Below are 26,084 nucleotides of genomic sequence, written 5' to 3'. Positions count from 1 at the left end.
TGCATTTTGGCACTGTACTTAATAATTTTTAAATTGTTTTCCTAGGACTTTGCAGAAAAAACACAAAATTTTAATCCACTTTTAAACCAAGATTACAGCATAATTATATGCCAATTAGGTGTACTATCATTTGAATGGTAATGAAAATGGCCCTGGTGTAAAAAAAAAAAAAGGGGGGGGGAGGAAAAAAAAGGACTATTTTTTAAAAATCAAATCCCATCTGTAATATGTTATAGTCAGGTGCTTATTTTTATTTCAGCACCTGATAAAGTCTGAAACATTTCAACCATTTCTAGGTAATCTATTGTAATGGAAATGTTATCACCTTCAGGTTATCATTCCAGCACTACCTTTATTACTTTAAATATTTACTGTTTTTAAATTACAGACATTGTATTTTTAATTAAAACATACACATGTATAATAGGTTTGTCAGTGATACTGCTTAGAGAATAATCACTTACCTTGGGGAATAAAACTATATTTCAAAATTTATCCAGTTGTAGGTTCTTGAAGTGAATGTTTTTGTAAAGAGATTACTTCAGACTTTAAAACTCGCTTATCACTTAAATATATTTCACAAAGATTGGAGTTTTTGTTCAAATAAGTGAGGGTTTACATGGCAAATTTAGTATTTTGAGAAGTCAGCCTTTATCCATAGCAGTACTGCTACATACGCAATCCTTGTTTAGAAGTACAATGCAGCAAAGTAGGAAAATCTTTTCTTTATATGAGAAATCCAATAAGTATGTGTGGCAAGAAATATTTAAAGCCAAATAACATACATACAAAGATATGAATTGAAAGATAAAAAGCTTCTTTTTATAACTCCCCAATCTCTGGCCCCAGTTGTCAGAGATTATCATTGTTAATATTTTCTTACATGCTTCCACGGAAGTGGTCTGTACCCACGCAAGTGTGTATCTGGTATCTTAATTTTTTACCACTAGGATAATACCAGTTTATTTTTGCTTTTTAAACATAATATACCTTGGACATCTTCCTGTGTTAGTACATCTAAAGTGGTGGGCATATATATTAAGATTTCTATTAATGAATATTTAGGTAGTTTTTACCTGTAATGTTGCAGTGAAGTTTATATATTAGATAGAGATATAGATTACTCTTCACATAAGAGAACGAGTATATTGATAGAATAAATTTCTAGCAATCTAATTGCTGGGTCAAGGAATATATACATGGAAAATTTGACACATATTCCCAAGCTGGACCTTGAAGAGTATTTAGCCCTGCCAACAGGTTAAAAGACAGCCTGTTTCTTCACGCTTTTGACCACATTCTGTATTACTTACAGTTACATCTTTGCCAATCTGATAGGTGAGAAATGGTATCTCATTCTTTTAATTGCCTTTCCTTTGAGTAAATTAAATGTGTTTTCATATTTATAATCCATTTGTTTATTTTATAAACTGAAAGTTTGTAATTTTCTCCATTTCCATTTTTCCATTGTGCTTTGTCTTCTTGATTTATGAGTTCTTTTAATAAGAAGAAAATTAGCTACCTTTTTCTATGTGTATTGGAAATATTTTCCCTAGTTTTTTCTAGTTTCTGCCATATAAAAGTTTTAAATTTTTACAGATTTACTTTATCCCTGTCTGTCTTTGGTGTTTAGTAGCTTAATTACAAAGGACTTCACCATTTTAGGATTTTCTTTTTTTGTTTGTTTTCTTTTAGCACTTTTGTCAGTTTTATTTTTAAAAAAATATATATTTGAATCTTTGAGCTATCTAATGGAAGTGATACAGCCTTGTTTTTTCCCAAAATGTTAGTCTGTTATTTTAGAACCATTTATTTGAATACTGTGTTTTTCTCTCTGGTTTGAAAAGTCTTCTTTTATCATATACTAAACACCCATGTGAGTCCAGTTGGATATAAGCTTATTTCTAGACTCTGTCATTTATTGTTTTTTTCTGTCTATGCCAGAATAAAACTGTTTAGTTGCTATAGCTTTAAATTTTAATTTCTGTATGAGGTAGTCCAGTCATTAGAACTCTTATTTTTCAGGATTTTCAGAGGTTGGCCTTTTAAATTTAATTTTTATTTTATTTATTTTATTTTCCATATAGATTTTCAAACCAGCTGGTCAAGTTCTGAAGAAGAAAGTGAAAGAGAGAACAAGAGAGTGAAGTGCAGTGAGGGAGCTAGGGAGGGTGAGAGAGATTGAGGGGGAACATTATTGTGATTAGATCGCTTCTAACTGATGGGTCAACTGAGGGTGAATTAATATCTCTACAATACTAAATACCCACGCTGTATTTAATAGCAATAATAGTAAATAGTAAATCCTATTTACTTACTCAGGTTTCCTTTTCAGAAGTAGACTTTTAAGGTTTTCTTTATATATCTTATACATGTATATATACGATATATATCATATATATTTTGGTAAGCTTATTTCAGATATTTTATATTTTTATTACTTTTATAAATAGGGTATATCTGATACTGAAATTACAGTACTATAAAATTATTTTTCTTGTGGCAAGTCGCATTGACCAGTAACAATTTTTATTGGATACTGAAGTCTATCAAATGGATTTTTGGGATCAGGACAAAAACAGTCAAGTGGCTTCTCTCCTTTGACCTATGATTATGGTTAATGATATTAATACACTTGCTATTATTAAACCATCCTTGCATTACCTAAGTATGTCCTATTCTATTAGGACATCTTCTGCTGTGCATGTCCTGCCTGATTCTGTTTGCCAGTGTTTGGGTTGTGAGCCATCCCAAGTTCCAGAACAAGCAAGAGTCGTATCTGTTTTATTCACTGCTTCACATGCAGCACATAATACTTGGCCCTGTTTCTGAAGCAGAGAAAATTCTCAATAAAAGTTTGTGAAAATAAGGGTGGTTCCATGAGTCATTTGATTTGGTTCTCTCTTAACTCTCCCAGTCTGTTCTAGAAAGAGAATCCATAACTAAGAATAGCAAAAGTGTCCACGAGTGGGTCATGCGAGGATGGATTGAGTCCTTTGAAAAATTCTTTGTGTGTTCACATGACCTTCTCGATGACTCATAACCGTTTGGGGTCCTTTCTCCCCTGTTTTGACTAGACGTGCTTTTCTCTCTGAGCAATTTCCAGACTTCAGCAAAGACATCTCTGACATGAGCAAGACCAATTTTCAGAACAAGCTGTTCTGAGGTCCTGCTAGGTTGTCTGTCCAGACCCACAAGGAGCAGAGGGGACAGCTAGAGCCTGACCTGGCAGATGCCTCTATGGTCCCGGGGTCCCAGTTTAATGGCATCGCTACATTACCTGGCCAGGGAGTCTGGCAGCAGCTCGGAAGCCCCACCACTGTAATTCCTGTAGGTGCCTTTCTCTCACCCTCACAGCTAGCTTAGAGCAACGGCAAATGGAATCTGTCCATGAACATCTCCATTAACATCTCTGAAGAGCGCAGTGGCCTGGGTGTGCAGCCCAGTTCCCTAACTCAAGTCACATGTGAAAACCAGGAGGGTAGAAGAAAGATATCACCAAAGGTTAGTCTGTGGCAAAACAGCTGTGAGGACTGAGGCTATGAGTGAGCAGTGACTGATTATGACCAGTCAGCTCTTCCACAATTATTCACATACTCCTTCAGTTTCTTTTTTTTTTAAGTATCGGTTATGTTTATCCATTAGGATAAGAGGAATGTTTCTCCCCACTGTATCCTGTACTATTGTAGTACTGTGATTTATTTGTATGTATGTATTTGGTCATTCAGACAACTGAAATATATGCCTCAGATATATTTGGTTTTCAGCTACAGTTGCCTCCCTCAGTGTCTCGTATACTCCTATGTTTGTTTTCCCAGCCTCCCCCCTGGTCTCTGTCTAAGGTCACAAAATGAACTCAGCATCTTCAAACACTTTCACACCTCTCCTTTTCCCTTTTCCCAGTGTCCCGTGTTTCTATCTCATTAGCCTCTTTTGATGTTCCTTCTGGCCAGTTACCCCTGCTCTCTCATTTCAGTCAACTCTCATGGGGTCTTGTACTGAGATGCATAATACTTTAATTATGTAGACTGTCCAGTTGAGAATTCTATTTCCAATTAAAGCTAATCTGTTTGTTATCTCTGATTTAATAAATAGGAACATATTTAAGGAAATCTTATCAAAACACTAGCTTACTGACTTTCACATCAACTCTCTTACGGCTAGTAAAAGGGCAATTAATACTGCTGACTAAATGAACAGGTTGGGAGTCCAACGCAATGTTAACTTCTTTCCTAGGTAGAGGACCACATAAATTCTAAGGCAGGTACCTTTGTGCTGTAGAATTCTCCGAAGCGTTGCGGTGTTGACGTCTGGCTGGGGACTCCAACTCTCTGTAAATACAGTGAAACGCATTACTGAGCTGGTTAGAGGGTAATTACAGCTACACATGACTGTTGCAAGGAATGTTCTGGTAAACTGGTGAATTCAGAGCCAGAGTTATTTAGTCTTTAAAAGTACGCTTTTGAACAAGAATTATCTATGTACTTTGGGTCACATTAGCTGAAATATTCCTAAAGCTTTGCTGCACCTTGCAGTGCAGACTTGGCATGGGACTGCTGAGCCTGCTTCCCCAACATCTTCAATTTCAGCAGGAACCACAACCAGCAGATGATCCCTATTGATTCACTCCTTCTTCAAAGACGAAGCCTTGCCATGCAGTGCCAACTCTCACTTTTTCCACATTACATAATGCTCTTTGTTCCCCAGCATTTCCATGTGGCCATCTTGTAAGTGGAACCAGGAGTGTGGTTTGCTTAATGCTTCACATTGGTATTGATGGGCTACGGAATAGCAGATCCCTTACTCCTAGCAACTACGCAAAGTTCCTCAGGCTACTGACCTCAGTGGGTACCATTTGTACAAAAAAAGCCCCATCATTGAATGGATTATTGTTGTGCTGTTTCTGTCATGACATTTAGGGCCTTTAGCCCACTCTGATGAGGCTTCTGATTGACTGTGATTACTGTGCTGCTTTTCCCCTCATAGTCTGAGTGCAATCATAAAACAAGTACCATAAACTAATGCAAATGTTCTTATTTACTAACTGTTGTCATTGGGTCTGAGACCAGACAGCTTGGTCTAGAATCACTGAAGGAGAATGAGAGACCATTTGTTCATCATGCTAAATAGAGGCATTAAAATTTACTTGGGACAGTGTTTTGGGTTTTTTTTTTTTCCTTTGCTATCAATTTTCTTTCATAATTTTCATTAAAGTTAATCTTGCACAACGACAAGAACAATTAACTTGCGTACTTTGTGCTGAGCATTTAACATATATTATCCTTTCAGTCATCATAACACCACTATGAGGGAGTTACTTATATTAGCCCCTCTTTCAGATGGGAAAGCTGAAATCGAGTGACATTTTGCTGTTGAGACAAAACCACAAATGCAGTTAGGTAACAGAGCTCTGGCTCAAATGCAGATTTACTTGATTCTAAAGCATATCGGGCCTAGCCAGGTAGCTCAGTTGGTTGGCATGTCAACCTGATATGACAAAGTTGCGGGTTTGATCCTGGGTCAGGGCACATACAAAAATCAACCAATGAGTGCATAAATAAGTGGAACAAATTGGTGTTTCTCTCTCTCTCTCCCTCCTCTCTCTTTCTCTCTTAAAAAACTCAATAAATAAAAAATTAAAAAATAAGTAAATATTAGCATATCAGAAAGTAAGGAGCCAGTAACAAAAATTGTATTTCTAAAAGCTCAAATCAAAACTCAAATCCTGTTTCCCAAATCAAAATAATTAGCATTACCAGTGTCTAGAGTTCTCAACTAGCAATGACAGCTTCCAATGACAAGCATGGGAACATACCAGGTCCCTGAGGAAACTAGAAGCAAGTGAGGGAACCCTGTGAGTATATTGTTCAAGAGTAAGTCAGAACTAACTAATGGGAATTCAAATTCATTTAATAATAGTTATCAGTTATATTACTATTATCATCAGATCCAGCCTCCTCTGACATAGTTGCTTTGTTATCCACAGTTACAGTGAATTAGCTGGGATTTTACTTGGAGAAAGCAGAGACTCAGCAACTCTTCCTAAGTTACACTGTTAACAAGCAGTAAAATGGCTATTTAAGCCCAGGGTTGTCAAACCCAAAGATGAGAAAATAAAAATTACTGGCAGAACTCATGGGTGTTGTTCGAAGAGGGAACATTCTTAACACTTGAGTTACCTGTGTAGCTACAGGATGTTGCTAATTACCATAACAATTATAATAATAATACCCATGGGGGTTAATATTTGCCCAGCACTCTACTGCCTGGATACCTGACCACTTTGTGCTGAGCACTTTGCACATAACATCTCACTGGGGCGACACAGCCACCCTGGGCTGTGGGGTCCCATTCTATAGCTGAAGGAAATGAAATTGTCCAGGCCACAGGGTAGCAAGCATGGAGTCAGGGTCAGCACCCAGATCAGTCAAGCCCAAACCCAGCTTTCAACCTTGACCCTCACCAGGGAATCCCCTAGGTCTCTCTAAGAAAGTACGAGAATGTTTTTGGCTCTTTCTACTATTTAAAAGCCACTTGTCTCTCAAGAACACTTTCGCCTGTTGAATCCACGTCAGCACTGGACACAAGATTAGAAGAGAGAGTGCGCCTCTGTGGGTAGGAAACAGCCAGAGAGAGGCAGCCCACACTTGTGTGCATTAACCAAAGAGGGGCAAGTTCGCGCTGGGCAGTCCCATAACTTTCCCTGAAGCACAGATGAGTGAGACTGAGAGCCAGAGAGCATGAGGGAGATATACACTGTCTGCCCAACCCATCTGCAAACCACAAGTTGGCAGGCCCTTCCCCACCCAGTTTATTACGGTCGAAGACAATATCCGAGCTGCACAGCAACACCAAGTGAACATACTTGCCGCTCTTGCAAACCATTACACTTGAAAGTGGAATGAAAATTGTCCTGGGAACACTGGCTCTGTAACTGCAAAATTATCTGTGCTTGACTCACAGAAGGAGGCTCACAGGTTTCAGAGCTACATGACCAAAATTTATGGTCCAATCTTTCTGTCCCTGCTGACTGGAGGTGAGAGAGTTGAGAAACAAAAGGTGACATTATTTCCCAGGGGCCACAGAATGCCCTCTGTTACTTTGTTGGCTGGGGCTAGGATGGCCAAATAACCAAGCTTATTAAAATTGTTTGATACAAAACCAGAAATGGTTTCTGAATGAGACCTAAGGAACTCCCTTATTAGTTAAGTGCACAAAGTTCACTGTGTGAACATGGTGACATCTGTTTTGTTGCGCTATTTTATGCTTCTTTAAGACCAGTGGTTTCAAATGCATTCCTCAGTGCCTAAGAGCTCCCGAGAGATGCTGAAAGGGTCTCTCCGGGGTCAGGAGTACAGGAATGGGGCTCCAGGCAGGCCCCCGCTACACCCAAAGTAGCAAGCACCTCCTTTTCTAAAACCCATTTTATTAAATGGGGTTCTGTTGGGGCACCTATTGTTTCACTACCTTTCTTCTGGCATCAGGCCTGATTTTCTTCCAGACATGTACCACCCCCTGCCTGTGCACGTGGATTCCTCTGCCAGATGCAGGAGTGGGTGCAAATTCAGACTTAACCACCATTTCATCTCAAAGGTGGGCCAGTGGGCACTGGGCTTGCCCAGGTTCCACTCTAGGCCCATCCCATTCCAGCAGCCTGGTACGGCTGGAGCCTCAGTTTCCCTATCTGTAAACTAGGGGTGATGCTACTTATGCTTAGATGGCTCCTGGTGAGTAGGACACGTTTTACAAAGAATGAGCTATTATTTATAAACCTGTGAGGACAAGTCATTGCTCAATGTTTTTAGATTCTTCTTAATTTGCCATTTAACAATTACCCAAAATGCCCTTTATAATGACCTCTCTCAAAGAAAAATCACAGCATCCCCACATTTTCAGAAGCCAACTGTGTCTCTACCCACTCAAACCCTAAGTGATTCACTTTCATTTCTTGTCTCTTCTAATCCTTCTCATTCCTGTTTTGCATGCTGTGTGAATCAGGGACCTAGAGAAAGTTTGCTGGACATTCAGTGCTCATAATACCTCACTGGCCAATGTCATGGTTCTTCATCTTTTCACTTACCTCCCCCCTCCGGCTGACATGTTTCACTTGTTCCGTCTTCTTGAGGGTATAACCACAGTTATAGGCAACGCCCACTTCCCTGGCTGCGATTCCACCTGTTCCCAGTGTTATCTCAGACCCAATTCAGTTTACTACAGATTTGCCCTCTGCCTGCTTTCTGAGGCCCTTCCTTCATCCTTAGTATGTCCTTGGCTTAGAGAGCAGAAGCAAATAGAAGTCCTTTGAAGACAAGGTCTCTTACTGTCTTGTAAAAATTGAAACTCTGAAGACATGATGCTAGATATCCTGAGGGAGGAAGAGGGGACAGACAGAGGAATGACTTTGAGCACGAGGTAAGAAAAAGGAGACTTATCAAGTCTGGGAAGGGGAACAGTCAGATGGCTATTAAGACCAGCCTTCAGTGCCAACCCCGGAGGTGGGAGGACTTGGAGAGGGAGGGCTGTCTGGTACAGCAGAGGAGGCTGGCCCTGAGCAAGGGCTGCCCAGCCTTGGCAAAGCTCCCATGTCACGGGTGGGACACAAAAGGAGAGAAACTGCAGGACTTTAACAGAACTCCAGGCCCAGACAATGATGATATCAAGAGCAACAAGGATGAATTGGTGGCTGGGCATGGCTTTAGCCTCCAAGGGAGGGTAGGGTCTCAACAGTGACTGAGGTTAGATTTCCCACTACGCTGGGGGGTTGGGAAGACACTGAGAGTCAGACTCAAGTCAGAATAAAGCACAGTGAACAGATGAGGCCTGCACACAGCTCGCGCACTGAGGCAGGCCCTGAAATCCATGCCCACTCATCAGCGCGCACAGCTCACTGTAAGGTGCCAGTGTGTGTGCACATTCCTGTAAGGGGCCATGTCAGAGAAGGCACCCACCCGGAATGTAGATGCCCAGTGCCTCTCTCAGGTCACACGTCCTCATCTGAGGCCCCAGGATTTGTTCTCAATGTGGGTAAGAGTGCCAACAGCCAAAATACCACCTTAGAAGAAAATCCACTTCCTAACCCCCAGGAAAGTCGTCCAACGTCGTCCATCTGGAATTTTCTGAAGCCAAACCCACTAATCAATGTCAAAACCAGAACAAGAGGAAACTTTCTGAAGAAATGCCCTCCCATCCTCTCATGTCATAGGAGAAAAATGGCCAGCTTTTTCTTTGCTTGTGAGGGAAAAAAATCAAGGCAGGTCACGATGCTTAGTCTCAAATCCCCTCATTTAACGATGCCTTTTTGGTTCCCAAGTTGTCCCATCAAACTCACTTACAACCCTGTTAAGATGCCACAGTCAGCACTTTTTTGTCTAATCCCCTAATACTCCAATTGCTGCCTATCAGCAGACATGTCAGGACACTCCCCACCCCAGAGGATTTGGTTTGGGTTTATCCTGAGCAGAGAAAGAAAGGAAAAGAAGAGAGGCTCCGGAACAACACAAGGGCTGGCAGTGCGGACTCACGAGCCTTATTCACTAGGCATCTCTCAGGCTGGCGACCCTTCAGGTTGCTGACACTGCAGGTGGGCAGGCCCTGTGAAGTGCCATTGGAGGACAGATATGACCAGACTGAAGGAGAGTGCATTAGCCCCCAGTGGAGGAACTGACACCTGTTAACCTCAGGGGCCCCTCACAGGGGCCAGGGGGAAGGTGGCCCCAGGATGACTCAACTCAGCAGATACTGCCCAAGGACAGTTATGGAATGCAAATATTTATAAATCCTGTGGTTGTTTAATGTTCTTTAGAGCACTAAACACACACGTGGTATTCTGAAAACAAGATACAGGAATCCTGCTTCTGAACTTCCCTGACCTAAAAAGATAATCAGAAAGAAATGGTCAGACAGGATCTTTTTTCTCCCATTTTGTGCTTATGAATCTCTGTCCCACATGCACCGTGTCCTGGTGCTGGGTGTCTTCCTAGTGGAGGCAGAGGGCTCTGTCTGGGGGTTACCTGTGTTCCAGTGACTGTCTCCATGGTTTTCCTTGGGAAGGATCAGGAAGAAGGAGGCAAAAGAATTAGAAATTTCCAAAGAATTAGAAATTCCCACTCATTCTCTGCATAACTCTCTAAGGATGTGCTTCTGTGCCTTTGTATCTCCAGAAGAGTCCCTAGCCCTCTGACTGATGATGTGACCTGAGTGACAAAGGGCACCTGGTGGGTTAGAATAGAGGCCAGGTGGCCGTGCTCTGTGGGAAAAGCAGCTGCCTCCTTGAGGTCCCTGGCTTTCCTCTGAGTGCTGCCATGATTTTTCTAAAGAAAATACAGAATATTACAATTCTGAATAACTAAGGGTTTACCAAAGGGACAAGTAAGATTCTCATATGTGGCTAAAAACTAAGAGCCAGCTGGCACTCTGGCATTACTGGGAAATTTCTGGCCAAAGTAAAGTGTGGAATGAATTGAAAGATCACCTGGAGTCTTGAGTAAGAAGCTTGAATGTGCACCAGGGCCTTACCTGTTATGTTGGTGAGTGGGGAAGAGACAAAATGGAAGTGGTAGGAAAGAGCCAGAGCACCTGGCCACACAAACAGAAAACACAACAAACCTGTGGCTGGAGAAGTGGTGGCGCCTGCCAAAAGTTACAAATAAAAAAAATTAAATGCTGAAACCAAAAGAAATCCATTCAGGAGCTCAGTGACAAGGTTCAGAATGCGGGACTGTCATCTGCTGTAATTGTAATAATTGCTATGGCAATTACGCCTCCACATCCTGCCCACCCCACCTCCCGTAAGTGTCCAACAGCAATCCCTCTTTCTAGCCTAATCTCTAACTTGGTGAGCCTGTTGATGTGCTGTCTCAGATGCCGTGGCCATTATGAACCACACACAATCACAAAATGCGAGAGGCTGGGATAATTGCGAATCAGGGTGCACGTAAAGCTATGTGACTGAGTCACACTGTTTTAAAAAAAAAAAGTCAGGCTTGGCAGGCAAGCAGTTAGCTGGCATGATGGGATGGAAGTACAAGGTTTGACTAAAGCAGTAGCCCTGGACCATCACCTGGGAAATTGTTAGACCTGCAAATTATCAAGTCCCACTACCCGGGCCCCTGCTGAATCAAAATCTTGGGGGTGGAGCCCAGAATTCTATGCATTTCCGAGCCCTGCGTGTGATTCTGATGCAGCCAAGAGTTTGAAAGCCAATGGACTGAGTTGAAGCTGATTATTTAAGGAACATAGCACAACTTCATATCTCAGAGTGTGTGGCCTTCTAAGTTTCCCATGAGCACTTGCTCCTCAATGCTTCATTCTTTAAGTAGATTAATTCTTCCCTTTCAAAAGTGTCTTAAAAGACTGGGTAGGACCAGAGTTGATCTTGTTTGTATGTTCATTTATTTCCCTTTTTTGGATGGCTCTTTACAAAAGCCAAATCACACAGCTTAATTACCAGACTCATCTCTAAATGTCTTTTGTCAGATTTTCAAACTCAAAATCACCCTCAGAGGGCAAAGGTTCCTCCTGCGCTGAGGGTGTTCCAAAGAATGTGCTTCAGGTGCTTATCTCAGACGTGTTTATCGTGACTTGGAGCTTCTTGTTCCTTGGTCTTTTCTTGGTATTTTTTAAATACAGCACCTTCCTGGAACAGCCTGAGTACGTGGCTCTTCCAGGTAGAATGGGGCCCAATACTAAATAGCAAAGGATGACCTGGTATATTCCAGCAGACACCAAACTGTGGGTCAGAGGCCAACTATGCTGAGGAATGGGTGCATGAAGTACCCAGGCTTCTCAACGTGCATGGTTTGGATTCTGAGGGTAGTTTTGACATTACCAGGCCCTGAAACAGCTGCCAAGTTCTGACAGAGATATAGAAACACAATGGGAGCAAAATACCACTGAGAGTTTATAGGGCAGTCTGGGGAGCAAGACGTCACACAGGCTAATACAGCAAAACTCCGCTCCATTTACTGTGACTCTCAACACCCAGTTTTCCTACTTGGGAACATCACAGTGTTTCCCAGGGAAATGTAGCCCATGTCAGATGAACATATCGGACATACTGAGAGACTCTAATGACACAAAGCGTCCTCATGCCACAGGGATCAGGCAGTATGCTGGCTTTAAATGTAAGTCAGAGAGAGGTGTGTTCACAAAGCCCCCATTAAGGCAGGCATAATTCCCATACAGTTAAACTTCCTCCTGTGGCTGTCCCTCCTGTTTTGGTGACAGCCACTTCAGGAGGGTCAGGGGAGAGGTTTCTGTTCTGATACTGACCAGAGGCCTTAACTGGTTTTTTTGATGGTTCAAAATGGACACATTTGCCAAAATTTCAAGTACTGAAAATTTTATTTGCCCCCTGTTCCTGTTTCTTATTGGGGGAATATTGGGAGTAAATATTCTTAATCAATTTTGTAGGGAAGTAGACTTTATTTAAAAAAAAAAAAGGAAGCAAAAAGTGATGAACCTCAGCCAGGACTAGTAAAGAGAACAAATTCAAATCTGATTTGCCTCTCTGATTGATTAGACACTGTATTGGTCAGAAATGCATTCAGCTCAATTAACAGCAAACTAATTGGCAGTTATTTAAACCCAGGATAGAGCTACACCTATGGAGAAGAGCTGTTTGACACCCATGGATGGAGGACTAGCCTGAAACTCGATTCACTTTTTCTGTGACCTTGAGCCAGTTCCCCTGCAGAAGAAAACATGCACCACCCTATGAACCACTCCCCAAAGCCAGTGGGCTCATAACACTGATTCTGGCCCAGTGCACAGGGATCAGTGCCGTTCTCCCTCCTCCTCAGAGACCTCTTCACAGGTCCTCATTTCCCTGCATGCTCCTCTCTCTAGAAAGCATGCTGATAACCAGACTCCCAGTGCTTCCCCGGAGCATTGCCACCCTGTGAAATCAAAACAGAGAGGAGAAAAGACAAACCTGGATGCATCAAGTTTCTCTGAAACCCATCATCCAATTCTCTGTATGGAAGAATTTTTAGAAAAAATTCAGTGTTTATTTTCATGATTACACTAAAGACCTCTGGAAATACCATAGATAACCACAACACTAATAACTATTTAATTTATTACATTTACACATGCAGATGGAAAGAAACCAGTCTTGGCATAAAGACAGCTATAAACAAATGTAAATTACAAATCAAGCAGAATTTGGAAATTAAGTAGAAAAGATGCAAAATGAACCTAATGTTTTCCCATTCCCACGTAGCATTGGGTTATCAAATTCTTTTACTTTTTATTTCTACTAATCTGAAGTCCCTCTTCAGTTAATGAGATTTTCTTTCTTTTTTCATTCAATTAAAAAAAAATCAGGTAGGGAGCCAGGCACTGGAAATGCAAATACAGCCCTGCCCCTGGTCAAATCATGGCTTAATCCCATGGTTTATGGAAAGTCTAAGTGTAAAATAATTTTAATGGACTGGTAAATGGATTGTTTTTTTGATTTTTTAAATTTAAATCTTTTTTTTTTTTTCCCACTTACAGGTGACATGCAGTATTGTTAGTTACGGGTATACAGCCAGGTGATTAGCCATTATATAACTATGTGATCTTCCTACTAAATCTTGTACCCATCTGATACCACACATAGTTATTGGAGGATTATATTCCCTATCCTGTACTTTACATCCCCGTGACTGTTCTGGAGCAACCGATTTGTACTTGTTAATTCCTTCACCCTTTTCACCCACCCATTCATCTCCCCTCTCATCTGGTGACCATCAAAATGTTCTCTGTACTATGAGTCTGTTTCTGTTCTCCTTTGTTTATTTTGTTTTTTAGATACAATTGTTGATAGATAGGTATTTATTACCATTTTATTGCTCATATTTTTTATTTTTTGTGTAATATTTATTATGTTTTTTCATTATCATTTAGTCCTCTAAAAAACCCCTCCCCAGCAATCACCTCACTGTTGTCCGTGTCCATGAGACCTTTTTCCTTTTTACCCTCCACCCTCTAACATCCCTCAACCTCACTAGCTGTCATCTGTTCTCCATCTATGAGTCTGTCTCTGTTTCTGTTTTGTGGGGTTTTTTTCTTCTTAAAGAAGACCCTTTAACATTTCGTGTAATACTGGTTTGGTGGTGATGAACTTTCTTTCACTTTTTCTTGTCTGGGAAGCACTTTATATGTCCTTCAATTCTAAATATATGCTTTGCTGGGTAGAGTAATCTTGGTTATAGGTCCTTGCTTTTCATCACTTTGAATATTTCTTGCCATTCCCCTTCTAGCCTGCAATGTTTCTGTTAAGAAATCAGTTGACAGTCTTATGGGAACTCCCTTATAGATAACTAACTGCTTATCTCTTGCTGCTTTTATGATTCTCTCTTTGTCTTTAACTTTTGCATTTTAATTATGATGTAGCTTGGTGAGGGCCTCTTTGCATTGTATAGGACTCTCTGTGCTGCCTGAACTTGTATGTCTATTTCCTTTTCCAAGTTAGAGAGGTCTTCTGTCATTTTTTCAAATAAGTTTTCAATTTCTTACTCTCTCTCTTCTCCTTCTGGCACTACCATGATGCTAACATTATCCCAGGGGTTCCTTACACTATCCTCATTTATTGGATTTTTTTTTTTTTTTTTTTTTTTTTTTTTGCTTTTCTGATTGACTATTTTTGGCTTCCTTATAGTCCAAAACTCTGATTTGATTCTTAGCTTCATCTACTCTACTGTTGATTCCCTGTAAATTCTTCATTTTGGTTATTTTATTCATTATTTCTGACCGGTCCTTTTTTATGGTTTCCATGTTCTTTTTTTATGCTGTTGAAGTTCTCCCTAAGTTTATTGAACATCCTTTTAATCAATGTTTTGAATTCTGCATTTACTTGATTGCTTGTCTCCATTTTGTTTCATTCTATTTTTGGACTTTTATTCTGTTCTTTCATTTGGGACATGGTTCTTTGTCTCCTCATTGTGGCAGCCTCCCTGTGTTCTCCTGTATTAGGTAGAGCTTGGTAGAGTGGGCTTATGTAGTAGGTTTTCTGTGGGGTCCAGTGGTACAGCCTCCCTCACTCACTCTGGGTACTCCAGGTGTACCCTGCCCCTGTGTACACCCTCGTGTTATAGTTGAGCCTTGATCACTTTGGCATGTCAATGGGAGGGATTTACCCCCAGGCTGATCAACTGCAAGGAAAGGCTGCAACCACCACAGAGGATCAGCTGAGCAGTGGCCCACCCTACAGAGCAGGACTTACTCCAGCTGGGCTCTGATGCCCACTGAGTCCACCCCTTTATTATGTCATTTGTGGAGGTAGATAGGTGGCATTTTGACATGGTCTGAAACTGTCTACCAGTGTGCTGACTCTGGGCCCTCCCAGGAGGTGCAGGCCAAGGTCAGCTGCCACCTGTGCTCTGCCCAGGGGCCTCCCAGCATGAGCTAAAAGCAATCTGCATATGGCTGGTACTTGTGCTGAACTTGGAGGTGCCCAGGCACGGCAAGCTACAAACCCAGGTCAGCTGCTGCTGGTGCCGGACCTGAGGCCACTTAGTGAGAAGTATGGGGAATGCTGAGGCCACATGCTGCTTGTTTGAGAGATTTTAGGAAAGTCTGAAGCATGAGCCAAGAGAGGCCATTGGTATGGAAAAGCCACTGGAAACGAGGGCAGAAGCAATGGAAAAAACTCCTCACCAGTTCGGAAATTCACCTGTTCCTCCTACTGAGGCATGACTTACACAAGCTTGTTATCTGGAGAGGGAAACAGACAGAAAACAAATAAACTGCAATACCAGCAAAAGCCAACGGTGTGGTATGAGAGGTCATGTAGAAGACTAAGTTCAAACTTTGGTACCATGTCTTATTAGCTGGATGAAATGGAGCAATTTCTTAACCTCCTCAGTCAATTGGAATAATACCTATCTCATCAGGCTGTTGCAAGTTTTAAATGAAGGAATTTATGTAATATGGTTAACTCAGTGCCTGTGGGCATACAATAAATGGTAGACATGATGATGATAAACAAAAAGATCATAAAGATGTACATAAAATGCTATGGGAAACCCTATCAGGGTACAGGTAATTCTGCTTAAGAAGGAGTTCAATGAAAAAGAGACCTTTGAGCTAAACCTTGAGGGACAGAAGGAAGCCAGGATGGAGACTAAGAATTTGACATTTCAGAGAAAAAAAAAACATCATGAACTAAAAATATAAGGTAGATTTAAGGCTTAAGAGTTTATAGAAGAAATAAATGAGAAACTAGCTTAAATCAGGGGCTCAGCTATGGGTAACAGAGAAGAATCCGAACGAAATCTTGGAGATCTTCCTGAGTATGGGTTTCAGAATGATGACATAAAATGTGTTAAAGTCGTTCATGTACACAGTGTATGCAATTAACAGATTGCACTTCATGAAACAGGGCTATTACTAAAGGCTCACCATCTTCTTTTATGAGCTCTGTAAGTGTTTTTTACAATCATGTTTATCAGCTACTTTGGTTGTTGAAAATTCCTTTTGCCATTTTTTTTTTAAATCAAAGTGTGCATTTTCAGGATCAGACTAGAATTTCAAAGATAGACTATGATTTCTCTCTTTACTCAGAGGCTATATTGTTCATCTGGGCCTAGGAAGGAAAGTTCCTCCAAGCTCTTCCAGAAAATGTTTTTGGTGATTAAGTTCAAATAGAGCATTCTCCCAAAAGCTTGCCTTTTTGCATCAATGTCTGTCTCTGTCTCCCCCTGACTCCCAACTCTGGCCCTTCGTACTGTCTTTGTCAGTTCAAGTTCTTTCATCATTGACACTCTCACAAGTGTCAAAATACCAGCAATTTGGTATTTTGCTTATGTTTGTTTTTAAGCCTCACATAGCCTATAAATCACCCAGTACTTTCTATGCCATTGCTACCAAGCCGACACTTGTGAAACAGTTTGCAATTTTATTTTCCTTTCCCATTACTCATCTAGCCCCTCCATCCACATTTTTCTTACACATGAACTTGGTACTAAAAATACTCATCAGTTGAAGGTTCTGCCAAAACACTTTGTAAAAGAGTAATTCAACTTGCCCAAAACCAAAAGAAGTGTGGGGGTCCTAAAATAAATCCCTTTGAAATGAATGAATCAATTTGTATGGCACCTAACTTCATTAAGACACTAACATTAAGTACATAACTGTGGGACATGAAGTCACTGGGTCAACCTGGCACACACTCGGTGTGCACTTCATGTCATACTTCAGGACTTCACATCTTTCCCCACGTGCCAGAAGTCCAGCCAGGGTTCTCATGCATGGCATCAGCACACTGTAGCCCATTTTCTTTTTTAAATTTCTTGATAGCTCTAATCTTTATATAAAAGCATCCTGTTTATTTGTTTACTTATTTATTGTCTATGTTTTCCCTCTGGATTGTATCTCTATGAAGGAAAAAGGGACTTAACTGTACTGTTGCCCACTGCGTCCCCACCATTAAATCAGTGCCATGCACAGGACAAGTGCTCAAGTTTGTTGAATCGATTTTTGAAGCCAAAGTCCAATAAAGCCAAACTAATGCCTAACTTCTTTTTTTTTTCTTGCATTTCTCCTAAGAATAAAATAATACTGATGGTTATAATTTATGAGTGCCTGCTACATGGCTTGTACTGTGCAAACACACTAATACAGACACTGAATCATCCTGTGTAATCCCCAAAGCTCCCCTATGTGATCTATATTTTATTGCCTTTGCAAATGAAGCTATTGGAGCTCGGAGAGGTTAACTAACTCATCCAAGGCCATAGAGCTGGGAAGCAGAAGGCTGCAGGCTTGAACCTAGGACTGCCTTACCACAGCTTCTCAGTTTATCACACTGCTGCTATTCCTTACCATCAAGTATGACAACTCTTAAAATTATCAGGTCTTAACCCATTTGGCATTAATTCAAGTTTGACGCTAAAGAAGGGAATTATCAGTTTTAGTGGTGTGCTGCTCTTTTTTCTCAGAAATTGGTTATAGGGATGGTTGGTTACAGGGATCCCTGTAACTCTGGTTATAGGGACAATTACTCATTCTCCTGCTTCTTATCCCTTCTGGCTACTTCAGTCTTCCACATTCTTTTGGAAGAGCAAAATAAAACCTGTCCCTTTTCCAAAACTCATCCATCTTTTGCAGTTCCATTTCTAAGCAAACCTGGAGGGACACAAGCCTCACGGTAAAGTCTTAGCACCAGATGTGTCCAGCAGCTCTCCCTGCTCCTGAAGGATTTTACACGCCACCTGAAGTGTCTGAAAAGCTACATCAAGAGTGGCAAATTTTCTATCCAAACAAGGTAGACTGCTCCTTTACTTATTTGCTTTAAAAAAATTGGAGGGTCCCTTTAGTTCATGTACACAGTTTATATGTGTCTTATCCCATTAGATCACCATTGTGTTAGTCTTGCGTTTACTGGATGGCATAAATTTTGAGAGACTTTAAAAATCACTAAATTTCCCCACATTGATATTTTACTCCTCTGCAATACAAACACCAATTATTCTAGACCCAGTAAAATGTAACTTCATACGGTATTTCCTGATTTTCAAAACAGAATTAATATCTCCATAAAAGTGTGCACAAACTCTACGATTGCAATTACCATGCAAAATAATTATCTTTGTACCTATTGTTTATACATCATAGACTTTCATTAAATACTCTGTGATCAGCAATCACATATTAATCTTTATCCAGCTGATCATGTGGCATTTAGTAGATCCTCAATAAATGCTGAATGAATTCTGTATACACACAGGTTATTCATCCTCCTTTGAAACACTATATATATACATATATATAAATATGTATATATAATTTTATCCTCATTCAAGAACATTTTTTCATTGCTTTTTTAGAGACAGAAGAAGGGGGAAGAGAAAGAAAGAGGAACATATGTGTGGGAGAAAAACATCGAGTGGTTGCCTCTGGTAAGCTACCTGGCCAGGGGTCAAACCCACAACCTAGGTATATGTCCTGACTGGGAATCCAACCCAAAATCCTTCAGTATACAGGACAACACTCCAACCAACTGCCTAGGGCCTCCTGAAACACTTTAAATGACAGCTCACTATATCAAGATCAGACCCTTTTATTGTTGTGCAGATATAATTATTATAAGGTCAAATATCTCTTTTTTTGTTTCTTTTTTTTTTCAAGTCTGTTTTTTTTGTTTTTGTTTTTTTTTTACTTAATACATTCTAAATTAAATAGTACCAGCAATAAATAAACACTTTGAAAAACAGGCAGGTTTTCCCCTAGATCTGGAAGAAAATTAAGTCAAAGGTCTTAGAACTGAGACAACTGCTGATGTTCATAGTTAGACATTCAAGGACAACTTGGAAATTTTTAAGCCATTTCCAAAAAAATCTATGGCAACGGGTTGGGACACAGCTACTTCAAAGGGTAAAATGTCTATATTTACATGGTGTTATTTAACAGGAACTAGATTGCACCTGTATAGCATGACATTGTTATCTTTAGTCTTAAAGGAAAAGATAATCTTTTTCATTTGCACCAGTTTGAAATATTTCTGAAGTTGGCCTTAAAATGGATTACTATAGCACTCATTCACATGAGAGAGTTCATACATGTAATAAAAAGATAAATACGGGATTTCATGGTCACTTTTTTGATTGATTTGGTTAATTGCATAAAATGAGGGTAAATACTCACAAGGACATCTGATCATCAAAACTCCTAGGGACATCAGAATACAAAATATAACACGACCAGGTAAACTCGGAACACCAGACATGTGACATTGAAGTACAGCCTGTGTCAATTTTCTTTCCCTTGTTCAGTACTCCTCCATGGAGTCCTTTACTGCTGGAGCTTGGACCTTCAATCAAAACCAAAAAAAAAAAAAAGAAAGAAAGAAAGAAAAAAGAAAAAAAAAAAGAACCTCCAAAAGGCCAGACATTCCGATAAAAACGTCACTTCAGCCCTTCAGCCTTCCTTGAGACGTTTAATTTTTAACTTCAAAGGACCAGCTGTTCATACTTTTAGGAACAGAAGCCTTAGGTGAAATACCTTGGGCGCTTTATCTAGCTACCTCCGTCACACATTTGCGTTAGACTGACTCAGGTGTTCTTGGAATGCAGCGTTGTTATCCAGGACAGGTTTTGGCTCTCTTTCACACAGCTGCCTTTGGAGATAGTCTACATGAGGCGTGTTTAGAAAAAGAGAAACACTTATATGTGGAATTTGTATTCTTCCAAATAACCTTTCAACCTCTTCGGTAAAGGCAGTTCCCACACGGCGCGGGTGCATTTGTTAATGGCGAGTCTGCAGAGATGCTGCAGAGGTGGCGCTGATATGTACAGCGGTGTGGTCAGGTACAGGTGAAGGCTGCCGCTCTGGTGGGCTTCTCGGTTCGTCCACTTCTCCCGGCACATATGAACATAGTAGTCGATCAGATGAACCACACTGTCAAACTGTTGAAGCTGGGACTTGACACACACGATAGAGTCCAGTCTGAATTTCCCATTTTGATACTCGATCCGTAGATTAGTTGGTCCAGCTGATGTTTTCACAGATATTGTCAGTAGGAAGTCCGAATGTGAACTATCTCTAATCAAAAAAGTTCCCTCGGGTGCCTCCTTTAATTTCTCCTTGGCTTCATTAACAGTCATACTTCCCCAGTACCAACCTGTCTGGCCGAGCTCCTCCCAGGCCTTCGCCAGACGCGCAGCCGCTGGGGACAGCTCCCGTGGGGACAGCTCCTCCGCGGACATCGCGCTGCCCCGCCGGCTCCGCGTCCCTTCCGCGGCATTCTCAGGGGGCTCCAGGCTCCGCGGGGTCACAGGCAAAGGTCACCGCGGCAAACACAGGTTGCCGCCTAGTCGGCGGTTAGCCGCGTCCGTCCTAGAAGTCGGTGGGACCCCCAAGCGCGTCCCTGCGGAGTATCCAAAATGGTGGTGGAGGGGCCGGGGGTCGGGAGCTTCGGGTTCTCCTCCCCAGGTCCTGGTGGACGGGTGGCGAAGTCCCCCGCAGACGCCGTCACGCACAGTTCGCCCGGTTTCACACCTCAGGGCTCCTCAGGTCTCCTGGGGCCGGGGCCACCTGCCCCGCTCAGGAGCCAGCAGCCGACTGCGCGGAGGCGCGCGAGTTTCTGAGTTGCCGAGTTGCCGAGTTGCCGCGTCCCGGGCCGGAGGCGGTCCCCGTCCCACTCCCGCCCCCGCTCCGGGCAGGGGTCCGGGGCGCCGCCTGGCGCCGCGGTGGCCACGCCCTCTCACTCCTTTCCGCATTGAGCGGAGCTCTGTGTCCCGGACGCTCCACCTTTGAACCCAGTTTGACCTTCTGCCGGCGCTCAGAGGAAGTGGGCTTCTCTTCAAGTATTTTAAGACAGCTAACGTGACCCCCGCCCCTTGACGGAACACCTTCCCATCTCTGCCGAGGGCTTTCAAGGGACAGCCTCTAAACTCCAGCCGTCCTGGTTCCTCTTCCCGGGACCACCTCTAACGACCAGGGTCCCTCTGGGAGAGGGGTGCCGTGCCCTGCCGCAGACGTGGTGGCGGTGCTCAGTATCACGGGATTCTACTGAACTGGACACTGTATGTTTGAAAATAGTCTTAATAACATTATATTTTCAATATTCTACCCATTTCCTCTCAGGTCTCTTTTTCTTTTAACTGTAAGGAAGTTAGATTTCTAGTTGATCCTGCTACAATTAATTTTATAATATTAAAAGCAAAACTTTATGTTGGTCATTGTTTAAAGATATCTTGTTTATTTGGGATTTTAAGGTGCTTAGGTCTAGAAGCCTGAACTCTGAGTACAAACATGCGTTTTGCAGTTAACTGATACCCTCTCTACTCAATAAGCCTATGAGTGACTGGGTTTTAAACAGTCACATTCGGAGTACATTTCTACATATGTGTTGGCCTCATTGATTCGTTACTCTAGGTGGGTGCCCCTCAGTAGCAAAACAGCAATAGCAACATCGGCAGCCGGTAGGCTTTTGTGCACGGAACACCAGGCTCTGTGCTAAGCAGTTTCCATTCTTGTCAGCTAGGACAGATAGAGTTTGCCTGATGCTAAACAACCTCAAATTCATGATGGTTTAAAACAACATTTTTTTTTTATCTTACTACACATTCAACGTGAGAAAGAAGGGGTAGGATTTTGTTCAACCCGGTCACTGGAGAGGCAGGTGAATGGAAGGAAGTTCTTTCTCAACATCTAATTATTCAGCGTCATGACAGAGGAAAGGAAGCATGACAAATCCCGGACTGGTTTTTAGACTTCCTCCCCAGAAGTAACACATGCCATTTCTGCTCACATTTCATCGAGCAAAACCAGGTACATAACCATATCTAACTTCATTTTAAAATTTTTGTCTACATCTCTTAGTACAGTGCCTGACCCCATACAGAGTCGCCACCAGGGAAGTAGGTATTGAATGATTGAATGATTGAATGATTGAATGAATGAATGAATTGAATCTTTAGTTAGGATGCTTCTTGCCCAAGAAACCCAAACTCAAAGTGGCTTAAGACATGAGTAAACTGAGTACTTCCAAAGTGGGCAGCTCCAGAGATGAGTGATTCTGAGGCTTGGGGAAGTCATTAAGGGTCTAGATCCTTTCAACTGTGCTCTGCCATCCCCCAAGTGTTCCTTGGTCTGGTAGGCCTGCAATCTCATCTCCTGTTCTCCGTGGTCACAAGATGGTCACAGCAGTTCCATTGTCATACACCATGACAAAAGCACCAGAAGAAGAAGAAACCAACTCTTCTGTGGAATCCTCTCTAAGAGAAAGGAAAGCTTTGCCTGAGCTACCCCAGCACACTTCCCCTATTGTCTCTGTGGCCAGAATTGTGTCACATCCTCACGCCTAAACCAGTCATTGGCAAGTGGCATTAGGCTCTGTGACTGACTTAGTCCATTCAGATCCATCCCCAGGCTAGGGGTGGGGTCACTCGCCTCTGAAGTCCATGCCTGTGAAGAGGAGAGTGGACCCCTGAATACAACTGAAGCTTTGTTAACAAGGAAAAAAGAAGGAATGGACATTGGGTAGAACACATCAGAGTCCCCAAATCTCTTCCCAATAACTGAACCTCACCTTCATAGCTTTGATCCCTCAAACCTGCTGGGCCTGTAAATGATGTTCTGAGCTTTTCCTTCCTTTATTTCATCCCCATCCCCACTGGCTTCAATTAAATCAGAAGATGGTTGTGATTGGCTTGGTTGACTGGAAGGGCCAGGTTCATTTCGTATAGACTAACTTGGTATTAGCTGTATAAAGTAAACCACTGAACATAGACAAGGCATAAGTCAAATACAATTTCTTCCCAGAATCTATGTAGACCACCAGCCTATCAGTATACCCATCACCTTAGTTACCAGCTGGGCAGGGAGAAATTAGTGACATGATGAACAGTGTTAGAAACCAAGACTGGCATGGATTCTCCACTACATTGATCCAGAACTCCTGGCCATGCCTCGTCATGCCAAGATGAGATTGCAGGTCGACCAGACTGTGTTTTGGCTTACAGTGTCTCTCCCTAGAACCTGCTCCTCTGTCTCATCACCCATTTCTCATTCCACTCTCCTGTCTGACTCCTAATTATGTTTTGGGTCATCATTTAAATATGGGTGACTCCTATGGGCACAGTAAGGACCCTGCTGTGTTCTCTCAGACTGGCAGAAAAGAAGCTAACATAGTTCTTTCGCACTGTTAATGCTCATCTTGTTGTCAGTCTCTACTCTTTAGACCATAAATAAGCTTATGAACCCCAGAAACCACATCTATGTGATTCCCATTACACCCACAGTGACTGATAATTTTTTTACTTAATGACTGAATAAATGAATAGCATCTGTCAACATTACAGTGCCACGTTCTCTTATATCATCTGCCAGACTTACTGTTTTTAACTGGACACCATACAGTGTAACTATTCATTGCCTTGCCATGATCCATGGGCTAGGATCTAAAAAAGAGGCCCATCTGATTCCTGCAGAGAGATGGCTCCCCACCATGGTTTATACCCCAGTGTTGGCAGCTGCAGTGACTTTAACTTGTACAACTCCTTTATTAGTTTTGTGTTCATTTCTATGGTGAGCTTCTGTTTATGGCAAATAATATTTACTTTATATTTTAAGTAGTAATTTACTTCCTTTTTGTTTCCCTTTTTTACAAAAATCTTTTAATTAAATTTTGTAATAACCAAAAATGGGAAACTATCCAAATGTCTATCAACAGGTGAGTGGATAAACAATTAATGGTATATCCCTATATTGAAATATTATGTAAATGATAATTTAACAAAAAGCAGGGAAAGGGAACACACTATTGATATATGCAACAGCACAGATGAATTTCAAAGTCACTACGCCCTGTCCAACGAGGCAGGAAAGAAGTACACATATCTATATAAAATTCTGGAAATTGTAAATTAATACATAGTGACAGCAAGCAAATCAGTGGTTGCTTGAGCATGAATGTGAAAGGAGATACAGATTCCAAAAGGGGCATAACAGAAATTTAAGGATGGATATGTTCGTTATTCATTAATTAAAGTGGTATATTTTAAATATGTGCAGGTTGTTGTACATTAATATTTCCTCAAAGTTGTTAGGAAAAAAAGCCAGATTGTTAGGATGGTGGGGGCCATTGGCACAAAATTTAAATTGAATTCTAAATACAATGGAGAAGCTACTAAGGTTCTAAACAAAGGATCGGCATGATTAGATTAAATATTTCATGTAACACAAGCACTTAGAGCATGTTTTTCAAAAATCTTATCTGATACAGCCTCATAAATCTCAAAATTTTTCCCCAAATATGGCAGGTACACAACACTAATACTTGCCTGTACTGATGGCTAATACTTAGTATTGTTCAGAGCATTTTTCCTCCTAAATGGATAGGAAGGTCAAAGTTGGACTGGGGAGACCACATTGATTTCAATGTGCATTGAGTAAGCAATGAGCAGAAAATGCTGGCCCATGCATATATCTCTCTTCCCACAGTTGATTGAGGAGGAAATCACCAAAGAGGCAGGGCTTAGCCACTAGGTACTTCCTGTGTAAAGTCCACAATGTAACATCTGTTCTTTCCAACAGCTCTTTAAAAAGAGTTGAGATACCCAGGAGATTTGAGGAAGCAAACATATGTTGTAGTCCTTTCATATAGGATGAGGAAGGAGCCAGGAAATTTTAGACCAGGAAGTTTGACTTTGATAGCAAGTGAGGATCCCAAGAGGCAGATGAGGAGTGAGAACCACCCCCATCTGTTTCAGCTTGCCTTTACCATGCAAGAGAGCACAGCCTGTCTGGGACCCTCAACGGCCATTCTCTTAGGAAATAAAGCACAAAAAGAAGTGATCCAACATCAAAGATCATTGATAACTGGGATTTAAAAACTCCTAAAACCTGTTTAGTCCTGGAATTGAACTGTTAATGACTAAGGATTAAGAAAAAAGGAGGAACTGACTCTTCGTCAACTGTAACTTGTTTCTAAGGCACTTGAAAGCACTTGAAGAAGCACTTTTGAAATATCTCAAGGTCATTAAGTTGTCACTAACAGAACCCTCCCCTTAACAGCTGGCAGCCAGGATACTGTTCTTGTTGAGGGAGGAATTTCGTGCATTATTTTATCGCTCCCTTCATCGGCATGCTGTGTAAACAACCTGACCAAACCAAATAGGTCCTCAGTGCCAGGAAGGGCCTCTTACCTCCCGCTCTGACAGGAAGTCACCACTGTTGGTTTAGCTAATAGAATTCCTTAAAAGTTCCTTTGGCACACAATGCTGGAAGTTGGGCTTTTGTTCTCCCTGTCTTTTAAGGAGTGAGATTCACATTTGAAATGATCTCATTCAGGTACAATTATGAAGTGCTTACTGTGCACTGGATCAGAAGCACACAGGAGGGTGAGCTGTCTGGCTAGAGTGGTAAGCGTGTCCATGGTACTGGCAGTATCTGTTGGTGGGTGACAGTTGACTAACTGCAGGATTCATGAAGTCACGTGTCCATCCATGTCTGAATGACAAAGGCAAAAGAGGTACCTTTAAATGGAGTCTCGCTTTAGGTTAAATACAAATCTAATAGAGAGAGTGGGCTTTTCAAGGACCTACTTCAAAAAAAAAAAAAGAAAAGAAAAATTAAAGCATAGTTGCCTCTGAAAT

General features: G+C 41.5%; 1 protein-coding gene across 2 annotated transcripts in view; it reads right to left on the bottom strand.

The window, feature by feature from the left end:
* Window positions 1–21,072, bottom strand: part of LOC123478169 (suppressor of cytokine signaling 2) — a 101,635-nt gene extending 80,563 nt beyond the window's left edge. For both annotated transcript variants that reach the window (XM_071219502.1, XM_071219501.1), the window contains exons 1-2: window positions 19,630–21,072; window positions 4,269–4,331 (exon numbers count right to left, since the gene is read on the bottom strand). In XM_071219502.1, coding sequence (XP_071075603.1) covers window positions 20,148–20,690 — 543 coding nt within the window. In that variant the 5' untranslated portion in view covers window positions 20,691–21,072 and the 3' untranslated portion in view covers window positions 4,269–4,331; window positions 19,630–20,147. The remainder of the gene's footprint in view (window positions 1–4,268; window positions 4,332–19,629) is intronic.
* Between the last annotated feature and the right edge of the window lie 5,012 nt (window positions 21,073–26,084).

This window comes from Desmodus rotundus, chromosome 10, assembly GCF_022682495.2.
Source record: "Desmodus rotundus isolate HL8 chromosome 10, HLdesRot8A.1, whole genome shotgun sequence".
NCBI lineage: Eukaryota > Metazoa > Chordata > Mammalia > Chiroptera > Phyllostomidae > Desmodus > Desmodus rotundus.
The sequence above is the reverse complement of the archived record's forward strand: the minus strand, read 5'-3'. Positions and strand labels throughout refer to the sequence as shown.